Genomic DNA, 19,862 nt, shown 5'->3' on the forward strand with positions numbered 1-19,862 from the left:
ACAGCAAAAGCGAATCAGGTTCTAGAACCAATCGGTAAACTGTTTTGGCTAAACAACCCTGCAACGTTGGTTAGTTTTTCTTATCATGATGGAAGCAATAGGTTCTGTATTCGTGGGCGTCCTCGACATCCAAGAGAGCAATGGCACATACATCCATTTATTAAAACAGCTGCTGTCAGTATTTTTGCTTGCTTTTTCCATCATAGGAAGGCACTTCAATCGATTAACATTGCAGTGAGTGCATAGTGCTGGGCAAAAGAGGCAGTGTTTAGCTGCCTGTCGCGCGAAATTCCTCAACAGCCACCGCACCATATGACACCTCAGGTTATATTCACGAATCGTCCAGGCAGATAATTAGAAAGCATTGCGGTGCTCTCTGAATTGCCTCGTCTCGCGCAGATCAACCACTTGAGTTGGCAGACCGCCATTGCTGCGCTTGGCAACAACGTCATGAATCCATGGTTTCTCTAAGAGAGAAAAGCGTTTGCAACTGGAGGGCAGCTAGGACCCTCGTTTGGCTGTAAATTTTCGTATTCATTATTAATCCTCTAAAAGATTGCGCAGCTCAAAAGTACCCTTATGACATCGTTTCAGTGCTTTCTGCAATTACAAGATGTGCCAGCTAACTTCACCACCCACCAAACTGTCTACCAAACTGCGGTACGTCGAATTCGCCGTTTTCTTACGCGGCCGCATTGTGGTCCGAAATGTGGCACCCAACTTTGGTTCTTTACAACACTGGCAGCACATTTTTTACGTAATGAAACGTCATTTTGGCGTCATCATATAATGTTTATGCATGACGTATTTCCCGCCTATGATGACCTAGACAGGAAAAGTAGAAAGGTAGGCTTGAAAATCAATATGCAGAAGACTAAGGTAATGTTCAACAGCCTCGGGAAGGAACAACAGTTTACATTAGGTAGCGAAATACTGGGAGTAGTAGGCGAATATGTCTACTTAGGACAGGTAGTAACCGCAGATCCGGACCATGAAAAGGAAATAAGAAGAATAAGATTGGGATGGAGCGCATTCGGCAAGCACTCGCAGATTATGACTAGCAGCCTACCGGTATCGCTGAAGAGTAAAGTATACAACAGTTGCATCTTGCCTGTACTCACCTATGGGGCTGAAACGTGGAGGCTAACCAAGAGAGTTCTACTTAAGTTGAGGACAACCCAGAGGGCCATGGAACGAAAAATGGTAGGGGTAACATTAAGAGATAGAAAGCGTGCAGAGTGGGTCAGAGAAATAACTCAAGTTACTGACATTCTAGTGGAAATTAAGAAGAAGAAATGGACATGGACAGGACATGTAGTGCGAAGAGAGGATAACCGATGGTCGCTGAGGGTAACAAACTGGATTCCAAGGGAAGGAAAGCGTAGCAGGGGGCGGCAGAAAGTTAGGTGGGCGGATGAGATTAAGAAGTTCGCAGGGGTCAAGTGGATGCAGCTAGCACAGAACCGGGTTAAGTGGAGAAATATGGGAGAGGCCTTCGCCCTGCAGTGGGTATAATCAGGCTGATGATGATGACGATGATGATGATGATGATTTTCCACCACACAGCGTCAGCCAATCAGATTTCAGGAGGCGGCTATTGATAGCGGGCAATTCATTTCACCCTGTTCGTAATACAAGCGTAAGAGATTTCAGGAGGCGGTTGTTGATAGTAGGCAGTTCATTTTACCCTATTCGTAATATAAGTGTAAGTGCTTTCCTCTCTAGCATCTATACCTCCGTTTTCCCTCCACAATCACTTATGAACACCATCCAGGCATCACGAATAGTGCTGCTAAAAAACCGCCCATACGTCACTTAAAAAGGCCATTTCGGCAGACCGCCATGTCGCACCACAAATTTGAAACACGTGACTTTGTTGGCGGGAGTTGGGGGTGGGGGGGGGGGGGGGGGGGAGTGGTTTGGAAAAAAGAAGTATGCTGATAGGGCAAAGGGGATGCTGCCGTGACGCAGATTACGTCGCCCTTGTTGTCACGTGACCCTTGACGTCGGACATTGACCTTGTCCGACGTGCAAAAATTATCCTGAATCACGGCCGGACTAAAGACAGCGGCGCACGCTAAGAGCGCGCGACGCTGCATTCAGTCTGGCCGTGCTGAATCTAACCACCCACTGTGAACGCTGCGCTAGCGATGCTCGCGCTCCTGCAGGCATGGCGGTGATCAGCGACATTTTGATTGCTTCTTTCCCCACACGGTGTCTCCAACTATCCTACGGTTTTTACTTCAAAACCTGCTGGGCTCTTGATTGCATGTTATGTCAAGGAGGCTATGGTTATGTTCATGCAAACGCTACTCAAAGTTATGTTTCAGTAGCGTATGAAGGTTTTTCGTTTATGTTACATTATAGTACTGCATGCAGGGCAATTTTATGCAGTTGGCGTCTGAAGAACGAGAGAAGCGGTCATTTCTCCTTGCAGCACTTTCAAAAAAGCCTTAGCTGGGTGGGCCCGCGGCAGGGGTGAGTAACAGTCCTCGTTCGCCTACCGCTTGCTCTGCTCAGTTGGTGGTTAGTTTTCCACGCATTATGCATTGTTTGACTTGTCACTTTTTTATTGACGCAGTAATGCGTAACCATGCGCTGCAAATTGAGCAGCATTGAGTGCAACGCTACAGGCACGCGCGTTTGTTTTTCCGTTCGTTTTGTTTTTCAGTGTGTGTAGATGGCACAAGTCACGCATTTCGATTATATACCAGCTATTATTCGCGATATATGTCAGCAATCTTGCATGTCTGGCGGTCAAACACTACTGCTGGGCGTCACAGTGATATAGTGCTCTAGAAGGTTGGGCAGTGTGACGACCGGCGCCGGAGAGTGGGCTGCTTTTGCGATGACAGCCACCGACTTCCGCGAGAGGGCGCGACATGAAACAAGTGTGCCACGTTCGCCGCTCGGCGCGTAGCGTCTGCGGGGATAGCAGGGGTACAGATGAGCGGCGCGGATCTCTTTGGAGCTATTTTCACACGATACGCAATTGGTGCAATATGTAATAAAGATGCTACTTATTCCAGGTGCATAAACTGATCCCCGCAATTTCTTTACGTCTCAAGATACTCCGTGCCCGCTTCGGTATTCCTTCACAGCAGCGCGCGATGTTTGAATCGCTATTTGAAACTGTTTCAACGTTTCTTCCTGCGGGCAGCCAGAAGTCGTCCAGGTGGGAAATTTGTACGCGTTGTTTCCAACGAAGCGTGGTGTTTTGCATTCGTTTTTCACGTAAGGTAATAAAGGTTGCTGCTAAGGAGTGTACAGTATACATGCGAATCAAAGCTTGTGCGTTGTGAGGGCTCTTTACGAACAACTTATTTTTTAAGAACCTTATTTATTAACACCTGCTTATATTTTATAGGTTGCGCTTATCAATAATATGCAAGTCTTTGATTCTACACGCAAAGTTTCAGTGCCCAGCGATCGGCGCATAATTAAAAAAAAAAGAAAAAAAAAGCTCGATAGACATCGGAATCGAGAAGCTCCGCCCACCGAGAACGACCGCCGTTTTTGAGACGTCACAGAGGATCCGCGACGGAGCGTCGTCTGCAATGCAGGCTGCAGTATCAAATGACACGCCTCTCTCTCTTTTGTGGACGATTGACACAGTGGTAGTCCCTCATACAAATGGGCTCGATGGAGATATGTTACCGCACGAAAGCGATGTAGAGTAAAGCATGTTTTCTTCAGCAAAAGACACGGTCATAGTAAGTGAGCTGTACGGTTAGATTCCATAGCTTATCGACGCACTGATCTGTCGCATTACACCAGCAACGACGCCAGCACGACCAACGGTCGCCTGTCACCGTAGTGTGGGGTTTTCGGCCCCGCGACGCCGACGAAACTGATCAGCAGACGCTCGCCCTATCTGTTTTGGTCGGATCGCGATCGGGGGCCGAGCAAGAACTTGACACACGATGAGTTAGCGGCTTGAACGACGCGCGCTTGTCTGTAGCTTGACTATGTTAGAAAATAAAAGAAAACAAGCGGCTACACTTTTATTTGTTCCCCCTTCTCATCAGCAATGACCTCGGCCAGAAATGTTATACCTGTGCTACACGGGCATCTTCGAATGACATTAGAGTCGACTGGCATTCGAGATTTCGAATGACATTCGAACTCAACGTGCTCTCGCAGTGCTACACGATAGTATGGTGTAGTTTCCAAAATCATTCGAAAGGATCAGCATTCACTCGCGGTATTGCAATGGCGCTGCTGCATCAAGTTTCTCTTCTGTACGTTCGCTTCTTTTCAGTCTGTACAAAGTACAACGGCGCAATGACAGTAGTTCCCATGGTCACTCTAGACCGACAGCAACACTAGCATGTCCAACAGCCGCATATTATTGTACTTCGACATGTTTTTTGGGCCAACCGACACGAACGGCAGCCCTTCATGTCCTCGACAGATCGCGGTGGCTTCACGAAAACTTTCGGTTGGCGAGGCGACAGCGTGACGACAGCGCTTGTATCTACGTTGTACATATTGAATATAAGCGAAACGAGCGGCTATACTGAACACTCAACCATGCGATAAACTCATGTGAAATGATTGCATTTCATTCGACGGCAACTCTCTTCCCCACGACTAGTTTACGATCAAGTACGCAGTTATCGCGCTTTCGACGATTCTCCAGAGCCAATGCAAAAGTTTTACTGAATGCAAACGCCATCGAGTGTAGTTTTGGCAATAGTGCTCTGAAATTGATTGCTGTTTGCATGGCAGGACGCGCATAGAATAAACGGAAAGCGTCGATGTGAACCTGATTGCCAAGCAGGCGGTCAGCAAAAGTCGGAAATGTCACTTGCGGATGACAAATAAGGATGTTGCAGTGAGTGCGAACGGTCACTGCACATACTTCCGGCTAAAGCGATATATATAAAGTATTGGCCACGTTGGAGAAAGCAGAGAGAATCAGCGAGATGCCCCGCGGTCGTACGCGACGTCACCAAACCGACTGTAAAGTGCTTTCAAGGTAGGAGATCGCATCAGCGCTTCCTACAGAGTTGTCATTGGGCAGGAAACAAGCAATAGTACGAATGTTTCGAAAGAGAAGATATTACTTTGTAACAGTACAGCGCAACCTGCGGTTTCTGTCAGGTAAACGAGCACTGGTTTTCTGTACAGATCGATGTAAACAGGCTAATCGTCATCGGCGCATTCGTGTGTAACTTTCGCACTCACGCGGTAAACGCCAAGCTGTGTGATATTATCTTCAAGCACTCATTTAGCAAGTACACGAGCTATTCGAGAAACAGGCAGCAGGAGAAAGCAAGCAGCAGATAATCGAAATCAACAACCGCAGAAGCGAAGCGGTCGCGACACTTCGCCGCCATCGACTGTGGGCGGAGCTAAGCGATGGTGACCTGCTATTGGTCGGCGCTTGCTGTGTTCGTATTTCGAGGGCATTCCAAAATCTCGAATGTCTTCGCGTAGCTCATTCGACTCGAATGACATTTCAGTCGAATGCCTTCGAAACACGCCGTGTAACAGGGCACGTTCGGCATTCGAGTCGAATGACATTCGGTTCGAAGGCTTTCGAAACGGGGGTATTAGTCGACGCCGAACTACCGGCCCGTTCCGCGACGAGTATATAGGCCTAGCGCGAGTACGCGGGGTCCGGGTCCATAGTTTCGGCGATTACGGAGCGCCAATTCACAAGCTTTAGCGGCTGCATGTGGCCATCGAGTGTAGTTCTGGCATTGATTGATTGATTTGATTGATTTATAGGAAGGGAAAGGAGCGGTAACTGTCTCACTTGTTTTCTGTAGACACCTCAACCGCGCCGTAAGGGAAGGGAGACACCAAGAGTGCCGCCGCGACATTAGGCCGGCATACCATAACCCGTGTCCGGTTCCACCCCCCCCCCCCCCCGTGAATATTTCAAAGTTCCCAACCAACTGTAGTGAACTAGAATACTTTCTAGTTCACTATACAACCAACCAACCAACCAACCTGGGGATCTTTAACGTGCGCTGACATCGCACAGCACACGGACGCCTCATCGTTTCGCCTCCATCGAAACGCAGCCGCCGAGGTTGGTTCAAGCCCGGGTACTCCGGCACAGGGGCGTCTTACCACTGCACCACCCCGGCGGGGCGTTCTAGCATTAGCGACCCCAAATCGACGACTGCTTACATCACAAAGCGCGTGCACATTGAGCGGAAAACGTCGATGGTACCCTGTCTGGTGAGCGCAGCCGGCAGCTGTCGGCACCGCTGTGGGTAAACAAAGACGCTGGGGGCTCAGTCGTAATCAACGAATCGGCGCATTCCTGCGGTAGTTTAGTGCTGCGTTGAAGTATCACATGGGAAGGCGAGACGCGGAGATGGCGGCAGATGGGAGGCTCTTGTTTGGTGCCGGCAGGAAGCGCAATCGAATCGCGTTGGGTTTTACGATGACGGGACTGAAGCGGCGGTGGTGTCGCATGCTTTCGTGCACTGGCCGAGGCCAAACTGAACATAGTTTTGCAAAAAAAAAGTGCTTTACCAGCCAAAAATAGTTAAGTTTGAGTACACGGGACGTGTGGCTTACAAGGTTACTAGTCAGTTAATTACCTCAACAAAATGCTTGCTTTTATCTTACCTTTGATCTTTCTTTGCGCTTTTATAACTCTTGTCAGCACCGTATATAACTGATTTGCAAACAACTTGCTTTTGTTATTTGCAGGCTGCTGAAACGATCCAAGGACATCACCCTTAGCTGAGCAGACCCTTGGAGTAACGGCAGCCGGCACGCACTGAATTTCCTTCAGTACGCACATCTTTTGAGCAGAACCGTACACTTTTGTAAAACCCCTCTGTCAAAGTAGTTACCACGAGTCACAGGAAAGTCTTGTACCGTCGTGGTGAAAATGTCCGCCGAAGATGTCGAGGCGAGCGACATCCTGAAGAAAGGGCTAAGGGCGAGCGATGAAGGGGATGCATATGCAGGTACGGTTGGAGACGTTGCAGCGGGCGCCATAAAGCTTGAGTACAAAGACAACCTCTCACATGAGGAAGCCCGCGTCCTTCGGCGTGTCCTGAGCACGGAGGGGTCGCTGAAGAAGCTGAAGCTTATCGGAGTACCCCTCACGGTGTGCGAGATCGTCTTAGAAGACCACGATGATGGACGCTCGTCGTTGGAGGAACTGGAGTTATTCGCCATCGAGAACGAGGGCAGTGAATTCAGCCTAAAACTTTCGGGCATCTTCGGAAACCTCCGAGTGTTGAATCTCTCGTGCAACGACATCGGTGACTCGTTCACGAGGAAAATCGCAGACTTCTTGCAGAACAACAGCACACTGCGAGAGCTCGGCCTGTGGTCCAACGAGATCAGCGACGAAGGCGCGACGGCGCTTGCCACAGCACTCGAGAAGAACAGCACGCTTAAGAGGCTCTCATTGACTCAGAACAACCTGACTTCGCAAGCTCTTCTTGCTTTTGCTGACGCGCTGACCACGAACTCGACCTTTGAGCGTGTGGAGCTCTTTGAAGTGGACATCGAGGAGGAGGACGTTGTGGCCTTGTTTGAGACTGATCGGTATGCGGACACCTTCAGAAGAGTCTACATTTTGTGGAGGCAGGATTACCTCCCAGAGCTTACCAGACTGCTCAGAGAAGACAGACACTGTTCTGAGGTGTCCGTCGATATCACAGACACCGTTTCCAAGGACCACCTGCGCGATTTCTTCGACGCCATCGCTGCGAATATAACCGTGCGAACGCTGCACTTTCACCCTGGAGGCTGCACCTTTGACGCGCTCACCGATGGTCTCGTGTCGGTTCTAGAGCGGACCACTTCACTCACGCATGTACAGAACCTCATGGACCTCGACCGAGACGAGGCACTAATCCGGACCTTGGACGCACTCAGGCAGAACCGTTCTGTGACAGCGTTCACCATGTACGCGGAGACGTTGACGCCCGCAATTGCAACGTCTGTGTCCGAACTTCTAGCCACCAACAATGTGTTGAATAGCTTGAGCGTCTGCGAGCACTTCGAAATCAACAGCGACGAGCTCGCTACTGTATTGGAAGGCCTGCGGAAAAACTATACATTGACGAAGCTGATGGTGGCTTGGGATCCCGATGACGAAGTGGAAGGGGTGTCCGAAATGGTGGAGCTCCTGGAACGGAACGCCCGTCTCCTGGACAGAGCGGTGGAGTTTGTGAGGGCCGGAAGCGCCGGCATCGATGACGTTGAGGGCGCTGACGCTTTGAAGAAGGTTCGCTCGAGCGCCGGCCTCGTTGATAGGCTTCAAAAGCTTACAGGAAAGGCCAAGGACGCTGTGCTGTTGGATATAGAAGACTCGCTGGCTCGGCTTCAGTCATGATGCGCCTTATTGATACACAGTCACAGGCTATAGTACGCATTTCGTGCAACACGCGCATTCTTAGGCTGCTTGATGGTTAGGTCTTGTCGCACAGAACACCGCGGGTGTAAATAGGTTATTGCAGGTGAATGGGACTTGCTCTCGTGCTTCTCTGGGACATCGTTCTTAATAAACTCTGCTATTTTGCTTGTGTGAAAATTCACCGTTAGGTTCATGATTCACGACACTCCCGTGCTGTCTAGCTACTCAATTGCGTGGCCTTGGCGCGACACATCAGGGCGACCAGACCGTTTGTAGGGTTCTGGAGTGCCGCACAGCGCAGACGACCTTCTTTGGTCACACGGAAACGCGCTGAGCTTGTGTTTTAAAGCCTTCAGTGTCAAAAGGGTACTACAAGATACTTATTTTGCGAAAAATATTACAAACGCCAGACTAAAAGCACCAAAGCAGTGACATGCAGTTAGTCTTTGAAAACTACTGGCTTCTAGTTGTGGGAGCAGCGCAAAGTCGAGCCGGACGCACCCGACTCGACATTAGCGATATTCGCACAAGCTTCCTTACTACTGCAACTCGGGGTTTGTGACAGTGGTTAACTTCATTATTCAGTATAGACGTGACTTATTTGCAGTTTTTTTTTTTATGGTGCACTGCTTTGATTTGAAACACCAGTAGTGTCAGTCCCAAGTGCAGCGATGGCGTAGAGGTAGAGCATCCTCCTAGCATGCAGATGAATCGTGGTTCGAATCCCCAGGGCCTGTAATTCACCGGATAAAAAAAAAAATACCGCATGTCGATGGAATTGCAACAGGTTTGAGGTGCGACCTGATGCCGGTGAACCTCCGGCAACGCACTCCCTCACAAGAAGACGGGTTGGCCACCCTGGTGCAGTAATTGGCCACAACCTCCCATCGTTATATGTAGTCCTGCGAAACCCTGGCCCACAGTCCAGCGGCTACGGAGCAACTGACCACGGCGGCGGTCAGACCTGTGACGCAGCGGGGGGTGCTAAGAATTTCTGGCTCTGAGGACAGGCCGCCATTGGAAAACTGACCCTGGCAACGTTTAATGCTAGAACTCTAGCTAGTGAGGCTAGTTTAGCAGTGCTGTTAGAAAAACTAGAAGGCATGCAATGGGATATCATAAGGCTTAGAGGGGAGGAGGCTAAATGAGGCATATACTTTACTGCAGGGCGGGCATGTGCCGTGTTATAGAGGTTTACCGGAGAGACGAGAACTAAAAGTAGGTTTCCTTATCAATAAGGATATATCTGATAATATAGAACTCTATAGCATTAATCCGGCATCGCAATTAAGCTAAATAACCGGTATAAGCTGAAGGTTGCACAACCATACGCACCTACATGTAGTCTTGAATATCGGGCAAGAACGCTTCTATGAAGATGTAGAATCGGCAATGGAGAAAGTAAAGCACATTATACTTTACTGATGGGCGACTTCAATGCCAGGGTAGGTAGAAAGCAAGCTGGAGACCACGCAGTGGGAAACTATGGCCTTGTATTAAGAAATAGCCGGGGGTGAGTAGCTAGTTGTGTTTGCTGAATGCCATAACTTACGAATCATGAATACCTTCTCCAGCAACCGGAAGAACCGGGCGAGAAGACGAAAAACGAAATTGATTTCATACTTTGTTCTACCCCCGGCATTATACAGAATGTAGAGGTAATCGTAAAGGTGCGATGCAGTGACCACAGGATGGCAATGATCTCGAATTAATCTGGATTTGAAGAGAGAGCGGAACAAACGTGGTTTCATGCGGGAGTTTTGTGCCATAGTCAGTGGACTGTCGCCTGTGTCAGCAGCCAGAAAATATAGATCATATGGCTTTGTGCATTGCCGTGATGCAGTGTTTTTTTTTTGTTTGTTTGGACATTCTTCAACGGACTCTCAAAAAGGACATATTGATATTACGCCCTATACTATAAGATTTCTGCCTACAGTGGAAGCTTCTGAGGTTCCTTGTGATCTTTTTGTGCTCATGGGACTGTTTAGCCTGTAGAAAAGCCGCATGACAGATCACCAAGCAGAGCCGCCACGTTCAAGTCTGTTCAGAGAACAGTGCTCTATGGTGCGTGGAGTATATATAAGCTGCGCAGGAGAGACCTCCTGCTTTGTTACCCTTTACTCGATGTCTCCCGGAATTTTGATGTGTGGACCAAGTGAGAACTCAGTGCTGGTGTCACTGTATATGACAGGTTGCGGGATGCGGCCTAGTTAAATCAGGCTTCAAGTACTTCATGCAATAAAGAAAAATCCCGGGCGTGGCGCAGTTGGTTAAAGCACTCGGCTCAGGATCCAAGGGATGGAAGTTCGATTGGCGGTGGAGACAGGATTTATTTATTTATTTATGGAGCTGGTTGCGAGAGAAAACGGCGACGCCTTGAAACGCAGGAATTGGCGCCAAAGGAAACGCATGGCGCTATCTAAAACAGGTAGGCCATCAGCGCCGCTTTCTTTCCCGGCCTCTCTCCAATCTGTTCTAATCACTGGAGAGATCCCCTTCGATAGAGCCAGACTTTAAGCCCCAGCTCCAGTACTACTCTCTCTTCCTTTAAAAGGTGTCATCTCCCAGTAAACTTAACCACATTCCCGATTCCCGTCATGCGTCCCGTGCGTGCACTCCTTACCAACGTTTGCTCCCTACACTACCGTGCACCCTCGGCTTACCGGGAATCAATGGCGCATGTGGGTCTCGTGCCGGTCAGGGCTCATTTCAATGCGCTCTACTCCCCCCCCCCCCCCCCCCCCCCCCCCCCCGCGCGCGCGCTTCTGATTAGCGGGAAGGAAGGGTGCAGGAGGGAAGCGAGACGGAAAAAACAACACAATGCAAAAGCAGATTTATTTTGCATCGCTTCCGACTGTCGCGCCTATTGTGCAATGGCGACAGTCTGAAGTAAAAGGTCAGAATGTTTCAGTTTTGGCGCAACTAACGCGACTAACTTTTCTCTACATCCTGTCTGGCCCACGCCGTCTGACGTTTACCCGTGCGCGCTTTCGTTACTTCCAGTTTGCATCGTTGCAGAAAGTGAATTGATTTGATGTAGATGCCCAGAACGTTGTGTTAGCGGCCTGACCCGCAAATAAAGGTTATTGTCCTCCCGGCGCTGAAGAAGACTTGCCGTCACTCCCTGAGATGCATCATCGCTTGGAGCATGCATGTGCGGTAAGCGGTAAGCGGTGCTGCAATCAACAATGATTTGCTAGCTAGGCATTTACTTGTTATCAGCCCCTTCTCTGGCTACCGGCACCGCAGTGGTAGGGAGAAACACTGCCCGTCTCGTACATTTGCAGAAGAGTTGTACCGATAAAAGTGCACGGACCTTTAGCAGCTGCAGCATGGATAAGCGCGTGCGGCTGTCTAGTGTCGAGGTTATTTCTGAAATGGGGCTTTCGCCGTACAGTGGACTTAGTACGTCGACTCTGCTGCGAGCACGCGGCTAACAATTAGTTCGAGTTCAGGGGTTATCAGATGTAATTGGATCAGGCTTTTGGCTAAGTGGCATGCTTTTGCTTTTCCTGCCACCGTTGTCCACCACCTGCTTGAAAACAGTATGCAAAAGAAATAAGAAACATAGAAAAAATATTACTTGTGATTACATGCATGGTAGTGCAGATGAAAAATGCTTTCTTTAGCATGGACACAATTTCAGAGCGGTGGTAAATTCATTACTGGCAATGTGGGTACAAGCAAGTCAAACCTGTTTGCACTAATTGCACAAGATATTGCTCTAATCAACCACAAGTGACCTCATATTGCACCTGTAAAGCGAGAGGGGTTTCCTCAAATTTCTCTCGAAGTTGCAAGACACACTCAAGGGGTCTACTAGACGTTACGGCCAAATGCTCCCCTTGGCTCGCTCGTTTAGGACCCTGGTGTAACCATGGGCGACTCCTGTGTACTCATCTTGAAATTTTTCCTTTTAATTCAAGAACTGGGTCATAAGTTATGCTAGCTTGAAAGTCTTTAGTTTTTGTGCCAGCTGTCTTCTACTTCTCATTTATGCATCCGCTTATCTTGATGCCCAAGACTAGTGGCTTCGATTTAATGCTCCTACCATGAATGCTTAATTGACAGTGACAGTGCTGTGGGCACATCACGCATCTGCGCTTGACCAACTCATTTACATGTTATGTTTTTGGCTGAAGCTTGCGCCCAGCATTGCTCACCCTTTGACTGATACGAAAGCCTTACGGGTATGGACGTTGCTCTCGTTAATACTTCTCACTTCGATTGAAAAACTCCTTCTTGACCCCTGTCATGGAGTGTTTGCCTGCTGCGGCCTTCCTGCCAGTTTCTCATCTTTGGTGCATTTTCTTTCCCCCATACGGCTACACTTTCATATGGTGCCGAGAAGTCAGCAGGGGCTCTCATGTAGGCCCGTCTTTGTTCTCTACAAAGTCGCTCATCATTAAGGAGGTCATAGCTCGTTCAGTACCCATTCCTCTGGAGTGCTAGGTTGTCTTATGATCTTTGTTTTCTGTTGCTTTGCCAATTCTTGCTTTAATTCTTTTTGTCGTTAACCTTATGCTGTGGTATTTTTGCACCCTTCTTATATATCTGTCTTTCTTACAACAATTCCCTTTCACGGTGGCTCAGTGGTTAGTGTGCATGATAGCTGTTCCAGTGGACGTAAGTTCGATCCTTGTGTCACCTGCTAATAATTATAATGTTACTAATGATGTGCCGCTATTGGTGCGCTCACTTCCAGACACTCTTAGAGTGTGGGGGGGGTACCTGTTCCTATCTCGAAGGAGATGCCCTCGATTTGCGTGGCCAGCTCAGCTGGAAGTCAGCTACCGGTAGTAACAAAAGGAGGTGGACATTTGGTGCCCATCTTTTGCCAGTTCAAGCCAAGGTAAGGGTCAGAGCCAGAATTAATGAAGAAAACAAACTTTATACAGCAGGAGATGATACAGAGGAATTCACACTAATACTTAAAATACACAGACAAGGGGTTCACAGAAAGGTGATGCAAAGCATGCAACTAAAGAGGCGCCAGTGTAACACAGAGGCTTCACATTAATGGTCAGTGCATGAGAGAGTCAGAAAATAAACATCAAATTGTTCACCAGGCACTGTCGCAGACTGATGTCTAGAGAGTCACAATGTGGCCGTCCTGTAGACAAGCGTTGCTCCCTCACAGATTAGTGGGCTTGCCGAGCAGCGGGTTGACCCTGGGAGTCGAGCAGTAGCACTGCAACGCTCGCTGCAATGCGGACTGTAACACTTGGCTGGCTGACTGGTTGGCTAACCTGCCGAAGCAACACAACCTCAATAAATAGGGCATTCTGCATCTGTCTGTTGAATGCACGAAGGCAGGCGTGCACATACACGTAACTTTCACTCTGTAAGCATCCTCACTTCCTCCCACCGAGACGCGTGTCGTCATTTGTCAGCATTGGCTGAAACTTCTGGGGAAATCCGGTTGCTTCTCTGGACAGGTGAATCACCATTGCTGCCGAGTAATGAGGGCGTGACGCCAATGCGTGCAAGGCTCCGAGCTCTCCTTGCATAGAAAAGGAGACTTTTCTCCATTATTGTGGAACTCTCTATGCGATGCCACGTGTGCGCTTCTTTCATGCTACGATGACTCAACAAAAATGTGCGCCGATTTCGTGACACCTTGCTGTCACAGCCGCACTTTGATGGAGGCGAAGCACGAGGCGCAGGTGTACTATGTAGTGTCGGAACATGTTAAAGGACCTCATGCGGCAAAAATTATAAGTGCCTTCCAGTGCAGCATCCCTTATAGCCGATGTCACTTTGGGATTTGCAGCATGGGTTTGGTGACGGAGGAAGTGCTTTGGCCTTTGTCGTTCATCTTTACCACGGACAATTTCGGACTGCAAAAACTATGCCTTTCCTCGAGATCTTTTTATAGGAAGCTAACTCTCTAAAATAATTGGTGGTGGCTTAGCTTGGTTAAGCCTGGATATCAGAAGCGAAAAGCTTCGGCGATGCCATGGCTTAGCTTGTGGTTCCTTGGCGTAGTTGTGGCTTACCTTGTTGTTCACGGTTGCACCTTATAGATATTCCATGGCTTATCATCACGGTGAAACATTGATTACAGCCGTACATCACATAAGATTAAACTTTATTCCGATTCCACATCATCATCATCGTTACGCTTCTGTATAGACATAAACACAGCCCGGTGAAAGCGCGCGGCACCGGCTAAAGGTCGACCGGTAGAGTCGCAGCGGCGGTTGCGGTGGCAGCGGCAGCTCCGATCACCTGCGCCTCTCCTGTGACGTCACGTGGTTTGCGCATGCGCAGCTGTGGCTTTTATTGCGAAAGCAATGCTACGCCAGGTCTAACCGCTCATCGCTGTGTGCCGTGTCCGTGTCCATGATCCCCTGGCAGGAGCTGCCAACTTGGGTCTCTCGTTTCACATGGGACGGTTATGTCAGACTCAGCCTGCCAGGACCGTTGCATTCACGTTACCCCTATAAGCCACTAAGGCACGTTCATATGGCTTGGTTATGTGTTTCTAATGACTGAGCACGCGCGAGACTCGGAGGGAGTTGACTAGCCTAGTGAAGCTTTTCGCTTCAAAATAGTTAAGCTGTGGCATCGCAGCATTTCATTATCACACATGATGTCAGTGAGCTGATGACTCATGTGAGAGACACTTCATTCAGTCAAGTTTCTTGCTACCCTCTCCTCTCTGCCTTCCTCAAAGAATATATAGAAAGTAATTTGTGCTGCATGCATATCAAAAAATAGTTGCAAAAGGCCCCATAATTTGGCACCACTAATGAAGTGAAGTTAAGTGGTATGAGTCTGTTTGGCACATTTCGTTCTGGTGACACACACCCAGTATTCAAATTGGTGTCAAGATTGTATGAGGTGCTGGAGGTTTAGGCTTATGTGTGGTCTGTTTCTTCTTTTTTGTTGACAGTATCCTTGAAGCCTTCACCTGCATTTGAACAAGTTCTGACGGACAGAATGCCTTGTTCAACTGAGGTAGTTCCTCAATGATAGCATCTCCATGTCCAATATTGCACACCGTACCAAAGCTTCAGTTTCTTCGCTTCATCCCTGGAGGTGGGAGAATCAAATGAAGAACCCGTCTCCTACAATTGGTCTATCAAGTAGATAGGCCATGGTGCTTCTACTGCTGCACGTGGAGTAATTTGAGCCTGGACACCTGGATGGCTTCCCAAGTCAGCCGAAGTGTACAATGACACGCAGTGTGTTTTATCATGCTGTAACAATGCAGTGAGCCAAGAGGAAGCGCTTCGTGCTTGGTATGTAACAGCATTGAACCAAGTCTCGCGTAGTAATTGGTTGAAGCAGCACAGGGGACACACACTGTCCAGCAATCATTGTCAGCAATGAAAAATCGTTGCGTTGTTCCTGGCTGCACTTCTGTACGTGGGAAAGGCAAAGGAAAGACCTCCTTATTTGCAACGCCGGCTGACCCGGAGCTGTTGAAGCAGTGGGAACAAGCGATTCCGGACTTGGCTAGAACGCTGACGCGCAAGGACTCTATCTGTGCACGCCATTTTGAGAAGCACCTCTTGAGTGAGCGATACTACAGTGAGTTTGGCGGAAACGTCTTGCTAGATGTGAAGAAGGTCCCAAGGCTTCGCAAGGGTGCAGTGCCGACAATATTCGACAGCGGCAATGGAGCGTGGATGGAGGATGTTGACTCACTAAGGCTGCACGAGCAGTCTTCAAGGACAGTCGGCCTGCTGCCACTAGTCGTAGATCCCCAGCCTATTTCAACTACAGGGTCTTGCATTAAGCAAGAAGTTGACACTTGCAGTGAAGAGCTTGTCTGTGACATTGGAGGAAAGTGCATAGGGGACTGTGTGGGGACTAGTACTCTTCAGAATACGGAGCCCAACCCTCACAGACAGGTCGGCACTTGCGACGGAGAACTTGACATTCGCATTAGAGTTGAAAGCGGCAGGCAACTCTGCTCCAGTACTGGTACAGTGTGTGATGCAGTGCTAAGTCTTCATAACAGCAATAATGTGCACAGCATTCAACACGGCTGCCTCATCAAAGTTGAAGTTGAAGAGCAGTGTATGGATGTGCAAAATCCAGGTCCAGTGGTGAGTGAAAAGTACATAGCAGAACACCAACGAGAAGTTGAGCAACCTGAGCAAAATGTAAAAAGGGACATCTGTTTGGGCATGCGGGGTGCATGGGAGGCTCCCATCAAAAGCTGCATTGGAAATGCATACAAGGAACTTGACTTCGACTGCTTGCAGTATGACCGCTGCATCCCAAATCGCTCTGACGATGCCCCGGCTGCTGTTAGCACTGCATGTGCCGCTACCCCTACTGTCCTCCCCACAGGTGTCATTGGTGCTACTGTTCTAATCCTGAATACAGCTGTCAACACCACTGGTGTCAACCCTCAAACAGCCGTCAACGATGTGTGCACTGTGCCACAAATAGTTGGTACTACACTTGCCAAGCTTGTGGAACATCTAGTTTGCCACCCTGAAGTAGTCAAGCTTCCGCTTACATGGAGCTACCACAAGGTGGGCAATGATGTTATGCAGGTGTAGTTCAGCCATTGGCTATACTGCCACAATTTTAGCAAATAGTGCTAGCTTGGATTCCTTTCATTAAATATTAATAGGGCTCAAAGGGTCTCATGTCGAAATTAATTCATTTTATCATGCCGTATGTCAAGCGTGTGCGTTTGATAGCTGGCTTAGCTTTCATCAAGCATCGGCACTGAATGAATGACTTTTTTTGATGGGATCTTGCCGTCTGTTGGAATAGATTTGTAGGTTTGGAAACACAGAGGCCCACATCATGTCAAAAAAGAAAAGATTTCATTTTATTATCCGATAGTGACAGATTTCACCTGTAATCAGAAGTCATTGATTGTAGGCATTTCATTATGGATAAGCAAACAATCTAGCACATAGTGAATTCAATTCTTTAAATGGTCTTTCCAGGTAGTCTAGCTTTCTTTGCATTGCTGGTGTCTCAAGGCTACACCTTACCTCAGTGTATTGCAAGGCTCTAAGGCAGACCACACATTTTCAAAGCCTTTCGTTAAAGAGGTCATGCCACGGCCATCCAATATATTGCAGTTTTGTAGTCCAGAAGATAATACTGAACCTTGTTATTCTATTTCCAAAATTTGAGTGCACTAGACGCATTCCTTATTTCGAAATAAGTGGCTGAAGTTGACACCGCGAAGCTCCTCTCACCTGACAACAGCTGCCATGTTGAAACGCTTGGTGATGTCAAAGAGCGACGACTGTTACCGCATCGCCTGCTGCTGTACTGGTGCCGATATGCTGCCGATGCACTGTACTGTGTTCGCGCTTGTGTACTCAGCATGTTTCTGAAAACAGAACACACTGCAGTGAAGTGCAATTTACTGCTTGCCCAGACAGCCGTCTTCGGCGCGACTGCCTCCACCATACTGCCCCCTACCGCTGTAAACACCGCCGCGCCGGCCGTGCCTTCCGCTGAAGCCGTCCACACCAACAATATTTATGGCGGATCCCTTGCGCCAGCGTCGGAAAAGCATGATAAAATTTGTTTTACTCCTAATAATAATAGGCCTTCTAAAAAGGGATTTCAAAAATTTATGCTTCTTGTGAAATGCCGACCCATACGGTGGGGGTTTTTGCTCACAGCCGGTGCGGTGCCAGTGTTTCCGTATGCTTGCTCCGCTGCTAAGGCATCGCCGAAAGTAATCATTTTCGTTACTACTAAACAGTGGAGTTGAGAGTTAAGAAGTTTCATGATCGAACGGTCCATTTACTAAAACGCCTCGCTAATTTATAACAAAGTGCTGTCCGCTGTAGCTTCAATGTGAAGTACGTAATTTAGGCCTAGCGATGGTTAGGGAGAAGCAGGTTGACAACCTGAGCACCGTCGTCGTTCACGCTCGCGGGCACCATTGCTGTAAGCTTCATGAGCTTATCGTCTACTTTTATGATGCCGCTAGGGCCAGACCTGGGCCTGTCAACAAGCAGCGTAAACGATGCTGCTAAAATGGGACGGCCAGGGTATTGGGTGCCTCGATGTAGTGCGCCACGCCCTATACATTACGCTGCTGCACTGTCGAGCGGTACCCAAAGATTGTACTAAAGCACTGTCGGATGGCGCTATGTACATTGCGTATTTTATGTGTTGCTTTTGAGACTGGTTTCAGTGTACAATATGCTGTTCGAGCGGGTCAGCTCGTGTGGCTTTCATACTCTAGCGCAGAAACGCACCTCTAGATTAAAAGTGATAACAGAGATCGACGAAAAGTTCAGTTTGTGGTAACCTCTGTAAGAGGCATGACTGCTGTTTGGTCGACATTACCGTGGCTTCAGGTAACCACGGTTGGCACTGCTCGTGCACAGAACACGGAGCAGACGACGTGCCGGCGGCCTTTATCATCACCGGCTGCGCCAGTTGACAGATCAGCAAGCTATTTGCGAAGAAACGAAAATGCTAGTTTTAAAAATATCTGCAGCTCCGATGCAGCTGAAACTTTGAGGTTTAGTTGCTGGGCAAATCAGAAATAGGATGCAATAAACAGTTTATGTTCCAAAATTGATGTCGTGACCCTTTAAGCTTTTTCACACATCGTTCAGCTCTGCTAATACAGTGCCTGACTTTATGGACATATTTTTCTTCTCACCTACACAGGTGAGGGCACCCAGTGGAAACCGTGTCGTCTACTGCACAGTGGGAGTTGCGAGCAATGGAACTACTCCCGTTATCACCAAGTTCATCAACGTCACGGATTGCCGCAAGGGGAAGGCACTCGAGGTGTTTGTCATGAATCGAAGCCTGGAGGGTGTGCTGGGAGCCGCTGAGCAGCCGACAACTATCGAGGGCTTTGCTCACATGGTCGAGCTGGTGGACACAATTCCTATCTGCAGGGGTGGACCAACCAGGCAAAAGTATCCGGATGTACTTCCAGAGCGCGCTAAGCTGGACTGCTTGGACATCTGGAGGCACGACAAGTGCCAGGTCTATGGCACCACTCAGTGCTCACCTTGCGCACGTCTAGAGGGCACACTGCGGTCCCACAGTGGGCGGCAGAAAAAAAGGAAAGAATGCTCCAAGCTCAGGATCTGCCTGCCACCTGCACAGAGGTCCAGGCTTGACGTGATATTGAAACAGAGGCAGTATCTGTACAAAAGACTCTGTCGCCTTACAAAGACCAAAGTGAAGCTGCCGGACAGCTAGGTGCAAGTATGTAAACTGGATTCTGATTTCCTTTTGTTCGTTTTCCTTTATCTATGAGAGTTGTATTGTGGCTGTGAATGAGGCATTAAAAAAAAAGTATGAATCATGGTAGTATTCATTCTGCACCCTACCAGTAAAGCCACTGCATTTGCAGCACTGTCCTTGAGTGTCAAATTTTTTATAGTATTTACACTACGGACAGTTTCTTCCAGTTATAGCTGGCAGTAAAAACTGACTCTAGCACTTTCTGAGTTGACGTCTGTCTGCCTGCAAAATGCATTTATAGGTAAGGACATTGAACATGAAAATAATGTCTTATATCGAGTGAAACTACTGCCATTATTAGCCAGAGCTC

The 19,862-nt window shown here is 48.5% G+C and overlaps 2 protein-coding genes across 4 annotated transcripts; both read left to right on the forward strand.

The window, feature by feature from the left end:
- Window positions 1–2,228: 2,228 nt before the first annotated feature.
- Window positions 2,229–8,619, forward strand: LOC146178389 (uncharacterized). The gene is made up of 2 exons (XM_084578219.1): window positions 2,229–2,478; window positions 6,676–8,619. Exon 2 carries the CDS (start codon window positions 6,860–6,862, stop codon window positions 8,318–8,320), a length of 1,461 nt encoding a protein of 486 aa, XP_084434345.1. The 5' UTR covers window positions 2,229–2,478; window positions 6,676–6,859; the 3' UTR covers window positions 8,321–8,619.
- Window positions 8,620–11,253: 2,634 nt separating this feature from the next.
- LOC146178390 (uncharacterized) lies at window positions 11,254–19,862 on the forward strand. Of its 3 annotated transcripts, none has more exons than XM_084578221.1 (3): window positions 11,256–11,507; window positions 15,240–16,836; window positions 18,962–19,856. In XM_084578221.1, exons 2-3 carry the CDS (start codon window positions 15,676–15,678, stop codon window positions 19,505–19,507), a joined length of 1,707 nt encoding a protein of 568 aa, XP_084434347.1. In that variant the 5' UTR covers window positions 11,256–11,507; window positions 15,240–15,675; the 3' UTR covers window positions 19,508–19,856. The 3 variants fall into 3 exon arrangements, with proteins under 3 accessions (XP_084434348.1, XP_084434347.1, XP_084434346.1); XM_084578220.1 differs by having other exon boundaries at window positions 11,256–11,500; XM_084578222.1 differs by lacking the exon at window positions 15,240–16,836 and having other exon boundaries at window positions 11,254–11,500; window positions 18,962–19,862.

Source organism: Amblyomma maculatum, chromosome 9, assembly GCF_055883805.1.
Source record: "Amblyomma maculatum isolate TAMU_Amacu chromosome 9, ASM5588380v1, whole genome shotgun sequence".
In the NCBI taxonomy this organism is placed as follows: Eukaryota; Metazoa; Arthropoda; class Arachnida; order Ixodida; family Ixodidae; genus Amblyomma; species Amblyomma maculatum.